This window comes from Penicillium griseofulvum (genome assembly GCF_001561935.1).
Source record: "Penicillium griseofulvum strain PG3 chromosome Unknown contig_86, whole genome shotgun sequence".
Lineage (NCBI taxonomy): Eukaryota > Fungi > Ascomycota > Eurotiomycetes > Eurotiales > Aspergillaceae > Penicillium > Penicillium griseofulvum.
In genome coordinates, this window is record NW_024467473.1 from 15,969 (window position 1) to 31,070 (window position 15,102).

Consider the following 15,102-nt stretch of genomic DNA (forward strand, 5'->3'; position numbering starts at 1 on the left):
CTTGGATCTCTTGATTGGCTTGGAATACATTTACCCCCCGCACACGTTGTGACCTAACCCGCATCCGGACACGAGCCGGGCGTAGATCTTCTGATTTTATCTCCTTTTCACACCCTGGGGTTGGATTATACTACCTAAACAGTATTAGAACGTTCCAAGGTTAAGGTATTGCCTTTCCGTTACGTACGTCTCGGGATGTCCGAGTCTGCTGTGTGCACGTTCCCTTTCGGCCAAGACTTTATGTTTAAGGCATCTAATGTGATTTCATAATACCTTGAATTACTTTGTATACGGAGTACGCACTACCGTGTACATACTCTGGGGATAGTCCATGTGGTCTTGGCAATTTTTCAAGGTTATGAAAATGACCTTATCGCGTGCCCTCGACTTCGAAACTTCAGGGGCGAAACTTCCAGGAACGGACGAACGGCCCCGGGATCCGGTCTCCCGAGGTCCGGTACGTATATTACGTAATATTTGATGAAGCAGGTGGTTTATGATAAACGCCCGTACTGAATAAACTGATACGAATATTTATTCTACTTGTATAGAACCTTGGTAAACAAAGGACAATCCTAGAAAACGCAATATATAAGATCTGATCGGCGGAATTTTCATCTACAACGTACTAACTCGATACGTGCATGCCAAGACTAGGCTCAATTCTAATTGGTCAACCAGTTTTACCTTCAGGGCTGTGTTAATAATTTCGAAATGTCGTACTTGTCACATCACGACTTCATTATGTCCAACTATCTCAAGCTCGTAAAAAAATCATTATATGACATGCAGTTCGTATAGCAGTACTGTCTCTGTGCCCCGACAAAGGAAGTCGTTGACCAACTTCCATTTCGTGCCTTCTCTAGGCATATATGTATATATATCATGCGAGTAGAGCTTCTTTGTTCGAGGGTTGACCATAGCCATTCCGGCCGACGTGAGTTGGTTTGGGAACTGCAAAACAAGAAAACGCATTTTACTCCTCATAACAGACAACCCAAAGATATTCCTCATTGGTTTGAAATGGATCGGTCTATTTCTCTCTCTTCCTCTCACTTCTTGCACGTATGTTGAGGGGGGAAGCGATGTTGATAGGAGAGCAACTCTAGTATACATTCTGTGTCTGGATTCGGACATATAGCCTACGATCGTTATCTATGGCATAAAATCGTAGAGTAAGTCCCGCAAACTCGCCATATAGTCCAAGGTAATCACGGAGTATATCTTCGCACAACAATGGTTTAGACACGCAGATCTCGGGCCATGGGTTTTAACCACCTAATTAGTCCATTGTTGTACAAGTATGGAGTGTGTACCCTCGCTCCAGAAAATGACGAAGTAACGTACGTTGATGTATCGAGTACGGAGTAGACCCACGCCAATCAGGCAAAAACTGGGGATTTAATTTCATATCACGTGGTCTTTGTTTTCTGGGGTTTTGCTTTGAAATTGCCTCGCCACAAGAGGCTGACCCACGGAACACGGAAGCACGTGACTCCGCTCCTTATCAACTCCGAGGTCGGGAATTGGGAAAACTTCCGCTCAGTGACTCACCAATGTCTCCGTGTTCGATGTTGTTGAAGCGCGTGGCTAGGCCTCCGGCCGCCATGATGTGCAGATCGGTGAGTACAGCTTCATCTCAGGGCCACACAATTCAATCTTAACTCCCCCAGGTTCGGCCGCGGTGGACTCCGTCATTCGGCGTTCCAAGCAGGACAATTCATCATCCCTTGCGGTCGGTCTCAAACTCAGTATCCTCTCGCTCACTGAGCACGACAGCCTCCACTCGGATCGAAGGCTTCCCTTCCCAGGTAGAGAATGCGACTTCAATTCCTTTCTCTGAGACTCCCTCCGAGAAGCGCACTCCGCAAACCTTGACGGAGAAGATTGTACAACGCTATGCTGTCGGCCTCCCCGAAGGAAAGCTCGTTCGGAGCGGCGACTACATCAGTCTTGCCCCCGGGTACTGCATGACTCACGACAACTCGTGGCCCGTCGCGCTCAAGTTCATGTCTATGGGAGCTACCAAGGTCAACAACCCGAAGCAGATCGTCATGACTCTCGACCACGACGTGCAAAACACGAGCGCGGCGAACCTCAAGAAATACGAACAGATCGAGACTTTTGCTAAGCAGCAAGGTATCGACTTCTATCCTGCCGGCCGGGGTATTGGACACCAGATTATGGTAGAGGAAGGATACGCGTGGCCAGGTAGCATGGCGGTAGCATCAGACAGCCATAGTAACCATTATGGTGGAGTTGGTTGCCTTGGAACTGCTGTTGTGCGGACCGATGCTGCCAGTATTTGGGCCACATCGCGGACATGGTGGCAGATTCCGCCTGTTGCGCGGGTAACGTTCACTGGAACACTACCAGTGGGTGTGACAGGCAAGGATGTGATTGTCGCATTGTGTGGACTCTTCAATAGTGACGTACTCAACCACGCAATTGAGTTCACCGGCTCTGAAGAGACCATGTCGAGCCTCCTTGTGGATAGTCGCATGACGATTGCCAACATGACGACCGAGTGGGGCGCGCTCACTGGTCTCTTCCCCATTGATAATACTCTGAAGCGCTGGTTGCGGTACAAGGCTACCGAGGCAGCGATGTCCAATGACCGCACCACCAGCCAGCGTATCACGCACGAAAGAATCGACGAGCTCTACGCCAACCCCCTCACCGCGGACCCCGATGCCGTGTACGCCAAGCAGCTCTACCTCAACCTCTCTACCCTCTCGCCTTACGTCTCGGGCCCTAATTCAGTGAAGGTAGCTACACCACTGAACGAGCTCGTCCAACAGGACATCAAAGTCAACCGCGCATACATCGTCTCCTGTACCAACTCGCGTGCTTCGGATCTTGCGGCAGCCGCCAAGGTCTTCAAAGACGCTGCCAAGGCTAACCCCGACACCCCTCCCAAGATTGCTGACGGCGTCAAACTCTATATTGCTGCTGCCTCCGCACCGGAACAAGAGGCCGCTGAATCCACTGGCGACTGGCAGGCTCTCCTCGACGCTGGTGCCCAGCCCCTTCCTGCTGGATGCGGACCTTGCATTGGCCTCGGAACAGGTCTTTTAGAGCCCGGTGAGGTGGGCATCAGTGCCAGCAACCGTAACTTCAAGGGACGCATGGGTTCACGAGACGCCCTGGCATACCTGGCAAGTCCCGAAGTCGTGGCTGCCAGCGCTCTCAGCGGTGTTATCTCTGACCCCGGCGCTTACCAGGTGCCAGAGGGCTGGTCTGGCGTGGAACACGGATTCGGCACTGGTCTCGAACCCACCACCGAGACCGAGCTCACCAGCCTACTCCAACAGATGGAATCTCTGATTGATCGGGTTGAGTCCGCCGTAGACGACTCCAAGCCTGCCACCGAGATTCTGCCAGGATTCCCCGAGCGCATCAGTGGCGAAATCGTCTTCCTCGACGCTGACAATCTTGACACTGATAGCATCTACCCCGGCAAGTTGACATACCAGGACAACGTCTCCAAGGAGGACATGGCCACCGCTTGCATGCAGAACTACGATCCCGACTTCAAGGGCATTGCTAAGCCAAATGACATCCTCGTCGCCGGCTTCAACTTCGGTTGCGGATCCTCAAGAGAACAGGCTGCCACTGCCATTCTCGCCAAGCAGATCCCGCTCGTCGTGGCTGGCAGTTTCGGAAATATTTTCTCCCGAAACAGTATCAACAATGCTCTCATGGGTCTTGAGGTTCCCCGCCTTGTTGAGCGTCTACGTGCCACCTTCGCTCAACCATCTTCTGGTGATGCTGCGGGCCGCCAGCTGACGCGCCGCACAGGCTGGACTCTGACTTGGGACGTGAAGCGTAGCGTCGTTGAGGTCAAGGAGGGTGAGTCTGGCGAGAGCTGGACTGAGCAGGTCGGCGAGCTGCCAGCCAATGTACAGGAGATCATCGCGGAAGGTGGTCTCGAGGCGTGGGTCAAGGGCAAGGTTGCGGAGTCCAAGTGAGGACGCATTGACCAGGCTAGGCGAATGCCGATTTGAAAATACCAGTCCAGGGAACATGCTGATGTGTTCATGTTCTAGGTAACCACCGCCATACTCTTGGAGGTGGTATGTTTTGGATATTTACTTTTTGTACTATTTTTCTATCATTAGCAGGTACCATAGAGAAGACTTTGACTCTTTCACAGGGGGATGTCTTCAAAAAGACTAGAATATACTAGAACACTTTCACCAAACATGGTCCTTTCCCCTCCCTATGATGTGCATCAAGCACAGCCCAGCCCAGGTGGTGTTCACTGCTGATTTCTTATCAGACTCTACTGCCCCAGAGTTTCACCTCTTTATCCGTGCATTCTTCCTGAACTCTATTGTAAGACATGCTATACCTCTTATGGTTAATATACCCCCAACAACCAACTACATCCGTTAGCAGTATCCTTGTATGGTATTGAACAAGATTAGCATCCGTATCATGCCTGTACGGACAGATTCCCGGAGAGCCTGGACTTTTCCTATCGCTTTCCGCGGAATTGACCACCGTGGACAAGTACAGAGTATACAGCATTGGTGGTGTGAACAATAGGCCCTATACAACGCTATGTAGACTTGTGATTGGGTTCCTATATCTGCTTGCCTATGGATACACTGGATGATAGATTGATACTGGCGCCATTTGACACAAACGTGGATCAAAACTCTCTATATATTATTGCAGAACAAATCTGGCCGCAGCTTCATGGATCTCTTCCTCCTCCTTCGACCATCCGAGCATAGTCCCCGCAGCATAAACATCATGCGGCACGTCCGGAACTTCGAGATATTCAACCAGATTGCCCGGCACAGCGCTCATCGCGTTGGCAAATCCACGAACACTGTCACAGAGCACCTCCGCACCTCCCGCCTGAACAAAAATGGGAACGGGGGTTGCAAATGGGTGCAGTGCCGGAGAGATATACGGATCATCCAGTCGCACAATCTCAGGTGGCGCAATACCCCTTGCACCCCATGCCATCATACGCGCCTCAACATAGTCGGACTTGATATTACGATTCGAGCTTACGGCTTCAGGATCGCCTTCGAAGCAATACTCGACCGAGGGCGAAAATAGAAGACATGCTTTTGGAGATGGAAGTTCCGCCAGTGGATGATCTTGTATATCTTTGATGGAGACAAGATAGCGCAGAAGGGCCATTGCAATGGTCGAGCCTGTGGAATCGCCCGCGAGGACGATGCGCGACGGGGAGATTCCCATTTCTTTGGTGAGGTAGATGTATGCTGTCACCGCGTCTTGCATGGCGCCGGGATACGGTGTTGGGTTACTGCCACCAGCAAGACGGTACTGCAGCCAAAAAGAGCGAGCATTGTTGCCCAGCTTGTTGTTCAGCAGGGTTGCTGTGGGCCCTGAGTCCTCTGGCCGTCCAGTCAACAACAGAAGCGAGCCAGAATGGAAGGACAAAACCACTAGGCCTTGTTCTTCCAGTAGCGACTGCTTCGATGGTAGCTCCGGGTACCAGGTACCGCCGACCGTCTCTGGCTTGATAGTATCGTTCCAGAAGTCGCCACGATACGCGGAGGCTGGGCCTGGGTCGATGGTCACCCAGCGATCGCCAAGGTTGCCCGGTTCCAAGCTCAAAGATTGCGTGAAGCCAATTTCGGTGATTATATGGAACACTCTCTCAAACAGCCGTGTCATGCATGCCTGACGATAGGTCCATGTTGGACTCTGTCGCAAAGAGCTCGGGATGTAGTAGATGCTGTAGAAAAATACCTCCAAAATGCTCCGAAAGATGGCGATCACGATCCAGATAGCAACCCCTGGCTGTCGAGTACGCCAGTCGTTGGGTATCGCATTATCGTCTGCAAACGATCGCGCCATATTACCGGATAAGATTTTTGCCCTGCGTGCAGAAGCGATGAAAATCTAAACAAAACATTGCCAAGGATGCTAAGCTTTCGCTGGCTTTTATTCGAGAAAAACAGGGGGCCAAAAATAGCTTATAAAGCGAAGAGAGGGGGCCATTTTGAAGTAGCTGATGCCCTAGCGTCGGGAATAGACCAGAGGTGTAAGCAATAGTAGGTCCGCTAGGAGAAGTAGCAGGGATCTTTCGGGCGAAGCTAGAATAAATCAGCCTCTTCGTTCATAAACCAGACATAACTAGTATAACTAGCCGGTGTATAGCCCCAACATCGTGGCGTTTCCTACAAAGTATGCTGCTGCCTACAGCTAGTCAGATGAAGCAAAATCGTGGCGCCTCAAGGTATTTGCCTTGACTGTATCTGACTGGAAATTTTCGACCTTTGACCTATCCTATTTATTGTGTTTTTGTGTCTTACATTGTGCTTTGGGTTCGTATTTTCACATCTACTTTGTCACTTATTTCTCACTTCTCTTTCAATGTATGCCCAAACAAGAAATATTTATCCCACCACTCAACTAATTCTCACATCACTAAACACTTTGGGGATCTACAGCTTGAGCACGTATGTAGGTTGGAATGATAAGACTTATGTGTCCCCTGATGAAGAAATCGGGACGCCATTTCATTGACGGAGATATGCTATTCAATCGTATTGCGACTCAGAATCCCCAGTCTCATCGTTACTGACTTTAGTCCTTGAAGTCGTCGGGGTGAAAGACACTAGATTGTTTCCTCCCACTTAAGCAACTGCCCACAGTAGCTATAAAGATTTTGCTGATTAAGACTGAGCGCCTTATCGTTCATAGCCATTATTTCAGGTAAAATCTCTCCTTCAACAAGCCGGAGGTCTCGGTACTGGTTCAGCGACAGCATAAGAGCTGAGAAGGGTGGCGGGGCAGACCGATTTCCTCAAGTAGGTTGTAACGCACTAGCTATGTGGTGGCGAAGCTTCCGTTGGGAAGATAATTATCGCGCTTCATGTGCCACCACTGTAGGTACTGCTGCATGGCGAACTCAGCCAGATCGGCTCTGAGTGTGCCGGAAGTCATAGACGATGTGTGCTCCATACTGCGTGTTGGCGGCAGTAACCGAGGCGATGCGTGTAGAAGGAGGATTCGGGTTTGTGAGGATGTTCTCTATTGACTTATGTCAGGCGTTCAAATGTGAGATGACTTCCACACAGAGTGACAAGTCTTACCCAGAGGAGTTGCGAATGTGATGAAGATTAAGTGAGACTCGCTCGCTAGAGATGGATGAATTGAGAAGAGTTGAATTTGGAAAGACAATATTCGTGACAGGAGCTCTAGAGGCCCAAATATATGCCGCGCCATTGCGTCAGCATTCAACTTTCTAAACTTGAAGATACCTCTTCCACCTGATACCCTGTTGCATCCAACGATGCCATTAGACAGGTACATGCAACCCCAATATCCCAAATTATATATAGTATAGCAGGCGTACAGCTGAGCTGGAGTCATTGTTGGATACTCCCTTGAAGCTCTTGATGATTACTGTTAGTTCCCAGTATATATGATTTCAAGGAATTTCATCAGGGGAGGACCTCCGGGCTATTCAACAGGAACAAAAAGGGATGGGAGAAAGGAATATGTGTATGATATCCAAAATCTCATTATTAGCTGTATTGGTCAAAGAAATGGCAAACGATATCTTCCGCTTTTATGCTAGACTCCTGGTAAGCGTTGAAACAAACATGACGACAAAATATATATCTGACAAAGAAAAATGCTGTCTGAAACTTCAATATTCATAGAAGATGGAAAAGCCGAGCACAGGTTGTGTCGGACAGTTTTAAGCTCAGCATTCCCGAGGTCTCATTCCACGTTGCGTCAGTCTCAAAGCGACTTGGGTACAGCACCTTCGCAGTTGTTGGATACTGGCCGTTAGGAAACCTGAGGGGTAAGTCCTTTTCTGTGGCACCACCTCTCCGCCATATGGCAAGATATATACCGTTATCTTTCGTGGCCAAAGCAAGAGACAGCCAGTCATCATGCCATCGCGGAAGCCCAAGGGGCCACATTGGATGTGCAGACTTCAAGTCAAAACGTATCCTCTTATATACGTCCATGCCCTCCACCACAAGTCCGAGCTGATCGGGGCTGAGCTTGTCTAAGCGGCCACTGAGATAGACTCGCCCCAGCAGACTATTGACAACACTTAATGCGTTCAGCTCGTCGCTCCATTCCGGCTGGGGATAAGCCCAGGTTGCGCTTTGTTCTGGGACAACAGCGGTCGGCATGGCTGCAGCAATAGCTGCATACAGAGTGGGGTCCTGCTGATCACTTGTCGATTGGAGCGAGTGAACCGATAACATAGCATATTCCATACGCTGTCCACCACTCGAGCAGTTCTCAATAACAAGCGTGGGGTACCTGTCAAGTAATGACCTGACCCAGCTAAGGTACGCCCGCTGATGTTCGAGATGCGCAACCCCAGTAGACGATGACCCTCCAATGTCTGTGCCTTGCGTCACTTCAATGTTGTAATCGAACTTGAAGTAACCCGCCCCGTAATTGACGACGAGGTTATGTATAACTGTGTCCATCCATGTTCGGACCTCTGGGTGATGATAGTCGAGCTGGAATCTTCCATTTTCGACAATGCGCTGGCCACACTCTTGGAAAAAGGCTTCCTTGGGGAGACGATTGGCCACTATACTTCGCACGCCAACAACCTCCGGCTCCAGCCACAGGCCAGGGATAAGCCCTTTGCTCCTGATTTTGTCTAGGAGGACTTTGAATCCGGACGGAAAACGCTTTTGTGAAGGCTCCCATAGGCCCACGTCATCCCACCATGTACTATCGTCCGCGTACCATCCAGCATCGATCACAAAGTACTCCGCCCCCATCTTGGCCACGGGGTCGAGAAGGGCAGCTACCTTGTTCTCGTCAGGGTCACCCATGAGGCAGTTCATATAATCGTTGAAGATTATAGGGAGATTCTCATTGTCTTCATGAGGTCTTCTGATCTGTCGACGATAATCAGTGAGCGCAGCAAATGCTGCCTCCACTCCACCAGCCACGCGTGTCAAAGCAACAGGAACTGTCGAGAAGCTCTGCCCAGGTTTTAGTACTTGTTTCCAGTTGTGGTCCATCCCCGTCGGCCCGCCAGCTGCGAGATAGATGCTATCTTTATAGTCTCCGATCTCCCATCGCCAAGAGCCATTATTTTCAACTTGCCAGAGCCAGGTGTCCTTGTCATCAATTGACCTCAGAGCACCCATTGGTAAATGGCTGCTTGTGGAGAATGACCCACGACTTTGGAGGCTAAAAGTGGCTTGTGAGGCTGAATGTCCGTCAGGAAGTTCACATATCCCATCATTGTCGATACCAATTTCCGGCAATGTCTGCTCGCGCCACTGAGCTTCTCGAAACCACCCATTAGTGGCGGTCAAGAGTGTGTAGCCGTGGTACCACTCCTGCGACTTTGTCGTCAAGCCACCAACTGCAATTGAGGAGAGCTGTGTGACGGTAATATCGGTATCTTTGGACTCGTTTGTGATCGTAGCCGACGACCTGAGGGCTGGAATCTCTCCGTAGATAGAAAGGCGGGCAATCACTAGAATTCCTATAACTGCATCTCGGCTGTTAATCTCCAATGTCTCAACCTGGCCATCTTTTTGTATCTCGTGGTTTTCGTATTTCAATCGCTGGGAAAGATAGCTGCCGACCAGGGCTTTTGCGGTTTTGCCGGCTGTGTTGCCCTCTCCTGCTAGCTTGACGCTGACTAGGGGCAATTCAGATGACTCAAAAAGGAGTGAGGCCGATTTCTGGGCCTTTGCCCTTGCAGGAAGGATGCTTCTCACGCAAATGGCCCCTGCTTCATTTAGAACTAGGTCGATGGTGAACGCTGTGGTTTCCCAACGAATCGTGGGTGAAGTGTCAGACATGCTTTGAGCGGGAGTGACTGGTTGTGGGCAATTCAATTGTCTCCTGGAAAATGAAATTCTTCAGTTCTTCCACGCTTCACATGAGCTCAAATATAGATAAAGGGGTAGGAGATAACTAATTTGACCCCGCTTTCAAGTTGTACATTCTTCGACATGTACCACACGGTATCTTGCCTTTTATGGTCAAGTAATATAAACCAAAGCCCTAGATTGGTAACTATGCGGGGGTGGGGTTTTCCGGGGACCCTGAACGGGAGTTCATGATTGGCCTCGGCATCATCACCGGATCATCCGTACGTGCTTTAGTGCAGGCCTTAAGGCTAATCAGGATCTTTTTGCAATGAACTTCAAACTAGTGGGGATGCAAGTGCATTAATGAACCAATCCAGAGTACTTCCTGTCACCGTATATGTGAATACGAGGTCAGGCCGTTCAAACAGGCTAAATATCGATAATTGCTCTCGGGTGTAAGAAACATGGGGAAACATTCATAATCGGTACAATTTGCGACTGTGTGACTTTCTTCCCACCCCTCCCTAACATTTCATCAGCCCAAACTTTTCAAAACAAGGACGCAGACATGGAAGAGAAGAACCCTACTACCGAGCACGACGACCTGCCCGAATTGGCAGTCACACACGATCCCGTCAAACAACCCAAGTACACTATCGGCCGGGAAGGGTATTGGGAAGCTACACTAGAAGATGCGCAAGCTGCGAATTTCCACGAACATTCTCTCGGGGTTTGGGCCGCACTGAAATCATATCGGATGGCAGTGGTCTGGTCCCTGGTGATCTCTATGTCTATTATAATGGAGGGCTACGACACTGCCTTGATTAACTCTCTTTATGCCTATCCAAGCTACTCTAAGCGCTTTGGTGCACTAGAGCCTTCAACGAAGACACATCAGATTCCGGCTAAGTGGCAGAGCGCCATGAGCAGCGGGCCGCAGGCTGGATCTATCATCGGTGCCCTCCTGAATGGTTACATCATTCAGCGCTTTGGCTATCGGCCGGCCTTCACTTTAGGTGTTGTCTTGATGGCAGCATTTGCCTTTGTATCTTTTTTCGGCATGTCGGTCGAGCTGCAAGCTGCTGGGCAGATTCTTTGCGGGTAATATATCACTTCCTTCCTGCATTACACGGACTTCCGCTAAAGTCTTGTAGTATTCCATGGGGTATCTTCGCTACTATTGGCCCCGCGTACGCCTCGGAGGTGTGTCCTCTGCCTTTGCGTGTCTACCTAACGGCCTATACAAACATGTGCTTTGCAACTGGCCAGCTCGTTGCCGCAGGAGTTTTGCAGAGCTTCATCCACCGCATTGATGACTGGGCATGGCGTATTCCATTTGCTCTTCAATGGATATGGATTCCTTTCCTTATTGTTGCATGCGTATTTATGCCCGAGTCTCCTTGGTATCTGGTCCGCCAGGGAAAGCTTGTGGAGGCAGAAGAAACAGTAAAGTGTCTCATGGCAGAAAGTGAGAAGCCTCAGGCACGACCACTAGTAGCATTGATGGTTCATACAAATGATCTCGAGCGGGAAGTTACGGAAAGCACTTCCTATTTGGACTGCTATAAGGGCACTGACCTGCGGCGAACCGAGATTGCATGTGTCTCATTTGTCGGGCAGATCACTTGCGGTGCCCAATTCGCCTACTCTGCCACCTACTTCTTCCAGCAGGCTGGTCTCAGTCCTGATGATTCGTACAAACTCAACCTAGGTGGTACTAGTATCGCCTTTTGTGGCACCATCATCTCTTGGTTTTTGATGAAACAATTTGATCGCCGTACCCTTTACATCACGGGAATGAGCCTTTTAAGCATGTGGCTTTTGATCATCGGGTGCCTTGCCATTGACAGCAGGCAGTCCACAATTAAATGGGTTCAGTCGATCCTTTGTATTATATGGCTCCTCACCTTTTCTCTTACCATTGGTCCCGTTGGCTGGACCATCCCGGCCGAAGTCTCATCTACCCGGCTGAGGTCTAAGACCGTTGTGTTGGCCCGAAGTTCTTACTACCTGACACAGATTGTCGCAAATGTCATACAACCATATATGATGAACCCACTAGCCTGGAACTGGAAAGGTTTGATATCGTTTCATGAATCCATTAATTAGAGTTTTTACTAACAACCCACCAGGCAAGACAGGATTTTTCTGGTTTGCTTTCGCTTTTCTCACTGCAATTTGGGCATTCTTCCGTCTCCCTGAGACTAAAGGGCGAAGTAATGAAGAGCTTGACGTGATGTTTCATGCAAAACTCCAAACTAGGAAGTTTAAGAAGTACCATGTGAACGTGTATGAGGATAACCACGACGATCAATTACGGGAAGTGTGAATGCCAGTTAAATAATGAAACATCTAGAATAGTCTCGGCATTTATGTGGAACCATCATATCAATCAAACGATGATCGTTTCAGTGCGGCAAAGTGTGAAAAGTTAAGCTCTGACATTTTGTTCGGTGTCATATAAAATGGGGCGTAAAAGCTGCCAAGGGTAGAAAAAAAATAAACGAGGTACTTGGTCCGCCTATTGATTACCTAAATAGGTTTAGTCTCCGCCTAATCGATTCGGACTCGGACCTCGGGAGTTTTCCCGGGACAATCTCGGACTTGGCAAATTCCCCGCAAAATCTTTGGAATATTCCCCTGAAGGACCCATGAGCCAAACCCCGCGTTGACTGCTTTTTATGCATACCCCCGATTGATCGACCTATCCCTTTTCAATCCCCACATTTTTCTTTCTCCTGACTCTCTTCTCCTCACTCCCGCGATTTACTATTCCTTATATACCTCGGAGTCATGTTCATTGCGTTCAAAGCTACCCCGAGTAGCGAAGAGGGATTGCGCAACCCAAAACATAAAAGGCGAAGTGAACGACTCAGTCGGCGAGGATCCACACCGCGAGCATGCACCTCATGTCGTCGCCGCAAAATAAAATGTGATGGCGAAAAGCCCTGTGAGGCCTGTCGATGGTACAAGAAGCCTGAGTTGTGTGGCTACACAGAAGGCCGGTCATCGCAAAGGTAAAAGATCTTTTTTTTCTTTTTACATAAAACCTGGGCCCAGGTTGGAGGACAAAAACTGATCGAATTAGCCAGCCGGAGAAACCGGCAGTACCGTCCCCCGACTACAGAAGCACCCTTGAAAGACTGTTTCCAGATACGGCCCCCGAGCACATTGCCAATCTCTCAAGGGATAAACTGTTGGAGTTAGTGACAGCAGGCGGAAGTGGATCACAATATTCCCAGCACCAAGACCCATCCATTGTTGCATCCCTAGACACCCGCGACTCTACATTGTCAGGGGAAATGCCCGGTTTAGAGTCACTACATACAATGCCCGAAGAGCAACCCGACGAAATCCAGTCTGCCAGTGCCTCGGATTCAGTCGGACATATCTCCGACGACGTCAATGCATTATCCCTATCGGCTCGCCAACCAACCTCTTACCTAGGTGTTTCATCCACTCAGGCCGCATTGAAAGTCATTGCGTACCTGCATCCAGCAGTTAACTCATATTTATCCTTGTCTAAGGAACAAGGTCATCAGTCAACCGACTCGTTGCCCCAGTCGCAACCTACACCTCAGTCTAACCTCCCACCTACGGAACATCAAATGATAGACGCATACTTTCTCAACTTCCAGCCATTTGCACCACTCATAGACGAAGAAGCGTTTCGCACGACTCACATGCTTGGCCGTCGGAAGGATGATCGATGGCTTGCACTACTCAACATTGTTCTCGCATTGGGAAATATCACAGCCGCAGGCGCAGATAACAAGACCCACTATGCATATTTTGAACGCTCAATGGAACGCTTAAATTTACGCTCTCTCGGAGATCCGAGTCTTGAAGTTGTTCAGACCTTAGGTCTGATGGGTGGATGGTACTGTCACTATTCTAGTCAGCCGAATCTCGCATACTCCCTCATGGGTGCGTCGCTGCGGATGGCGGTTACTCTAGGCCTGCAGCGGGAACCTTCCGATATTCATTCTATGCTCGACCCAAGGAAGTCCGGAATCCAGGAATTCAAACGTCGCGTCTGGTGGTCACTTTGTTGTTTGGAGACCTGGGGCCACGAAACGCTCGGCCGGCCAAGTATGGATTACTTTGGTCCGAGCATCACAGTCAATTTGCCTAGTCGGCTTGACAAGGTGTGCACCCCTTGGTTCTTTTTTTTTTTTGCGCGGATGAAACATCCAAGTTCTCCTAAATTAACCCCTGACAGGAATCTTATTTCGATGTCCTCCCGTTGACGGAAAATATCCAATTCGTGAAAATCGCCTTAAAAATCCAAGAATCGTTAGCTGCGTTACCAACTTTATCGCACACGGATATGTTCGATCTAGACTCGCAGCTTGTTCGGTGGTGGCATGACCTACCGCCGGTCCTGAAGGATTACGAACCCTGTCCCGAATCACTACATGCAGTCCGTACTGTGATGCGTTGGCGATATTACAATCATCGAATGTTACTTTATCGTCCAACCCTACTGAACTACGCAATGCGACGGATTCCGTTCATGGCCATTCGAGTTGAGGAGCGCACTGCTATACAAAAATGCCAGGAGATCGCAGCGATTTCTATCCAAGACATCTCCTCCACAACCAAACTCAATCAGATGATTGGTTGGAACGCCGTTTGGATGTTATTCCAGGCTACTATGGTTCCATTGATTTGTTTGTCCGCTGGTGTCGCCGAAGATGACTCCACTGCTTGCACAGCGCAGGTTGAAACTGCTATGTTAACCCTTGGCCGCCTGAAACCTTACGGGCATACCGCAGGACGCTCCCTTGAGGTCGTTTCTGGCATTCTCGAGGCTAACCTTCATGGTCCTAGCGCAGAGGCGCTTGATACAAGTGGAGATAATCTCGAGCCCCAAATTTTCCCTCCTCCGAATGCTTTCAACACAGGCCAACAGATTGCCCGCGATCGCGTTGCCGACTGGACTGCTACTTCCTTTGAAACACTTTCATCTCAGTACATGTGGGAGTACCTGAGCTGGGACCATAGCAATCTCTGGCCTGAGGTTTTTGACCTTAATGCCGAGAATGAAAATGTGGTAATGTCTTTCATGGACACGTCTGCGGCAAATACCTGACATTGTTGTCGCATTTCTTTCACTGTATATATTTCTATTTTCCAAACAATTGGATCGTTTGGCTGGGTTGGGTCGATGGAGAAGGGCTACATCAAGATATGAGCAACGCTCGGCGAATAAAAATGATAATGATTGCACACAACAACCTAGTAACCAAATTGGTGCTGTTGAACATTTCAAGGATAGATCGGTCGAATCAAC

At 49.4% G+C, this 15,102-nt stretch overlaps 4 protein-coding genes across 4 annotated transcripts; 2 read left to right on the forward strand and 2 right to left on the reverse strand.

The window, feature by feature from the left end:
- Positions 1–1,556: 1,556 nt before the first annotated feature.
- Positions 1,557–3,971, forward strand: lysF (homoaconitase LysF; the record flags this gene model as incomplete). The annotated part of the gene is made up of 2 exons (XM_040791185.1): positions 1,557–1,622; positions 1,674–3,971. 2 exons carry the CDS (start codon positions 1,557–1,559, stop codon positions 3,969–3,971), a joined length of 2,364 nt encoding a protein of 787 aa, XP_040645262.1.
- A 703-nt stretch (positions 3,972–4,674) lies between these two features.
- PGRI_034730 (Alpha/beta hydrolase fold-3) lies at positions 4,675–5,844 on the reverse strand (the record flags this gene model as incomplete). The annotated part of the gene is made up of 1 exon (XM_040791186.1): positions 4,675–5,844. One exon carries the CDS (start codon positions 5,842–5,844, stop codon positions 4,675–4,677), a length of 1,170 nt encoding a protein of 389 aa, XP_040645263.1.
- A 1,808-nt stretch (positions 5,845–7,652) lies between these two features.
- On the reverse strand, positions 7,653–9,794 carry PGRI_034740 (putative Melibiase subfamily; the record flags this gene model as incomplete). Its single annotated transcript, XM_040791187.1, has 1 exon — positions 7,653–9,794. The coding sequence occupies one exon, from the start codon at positions 9,792–9,794 to the stop codon at positions 7,653–7,655; it is 2,142 nt and encodes a 713-aa protein (XP_040645264.1).
- A 580-nt stretch (positions 9,795–10,374) lies between these two features.
- PGRI_034750 (MFS transporter) lies at positions 10,375–14,901 on the forward strand (the record flags this gene model as incomplete). Its single annotated transcript, XM_040791188.1, has 5 exons — positions 10,375–10,907; positions 10,961–11,883; positions 11,939–12,095; positions 12,895–13,954; positions 14,029–14,901. 5 exons carry the CDS (start codon positions 10,375–10,377, stop codon positions 14,899–14,901), a joined length of 3,546 nt encoding a protein of 1,181 aa, XP_040645265.1.
- Positions 14,902–15,102: the final 201 nt, after the last annotated feature.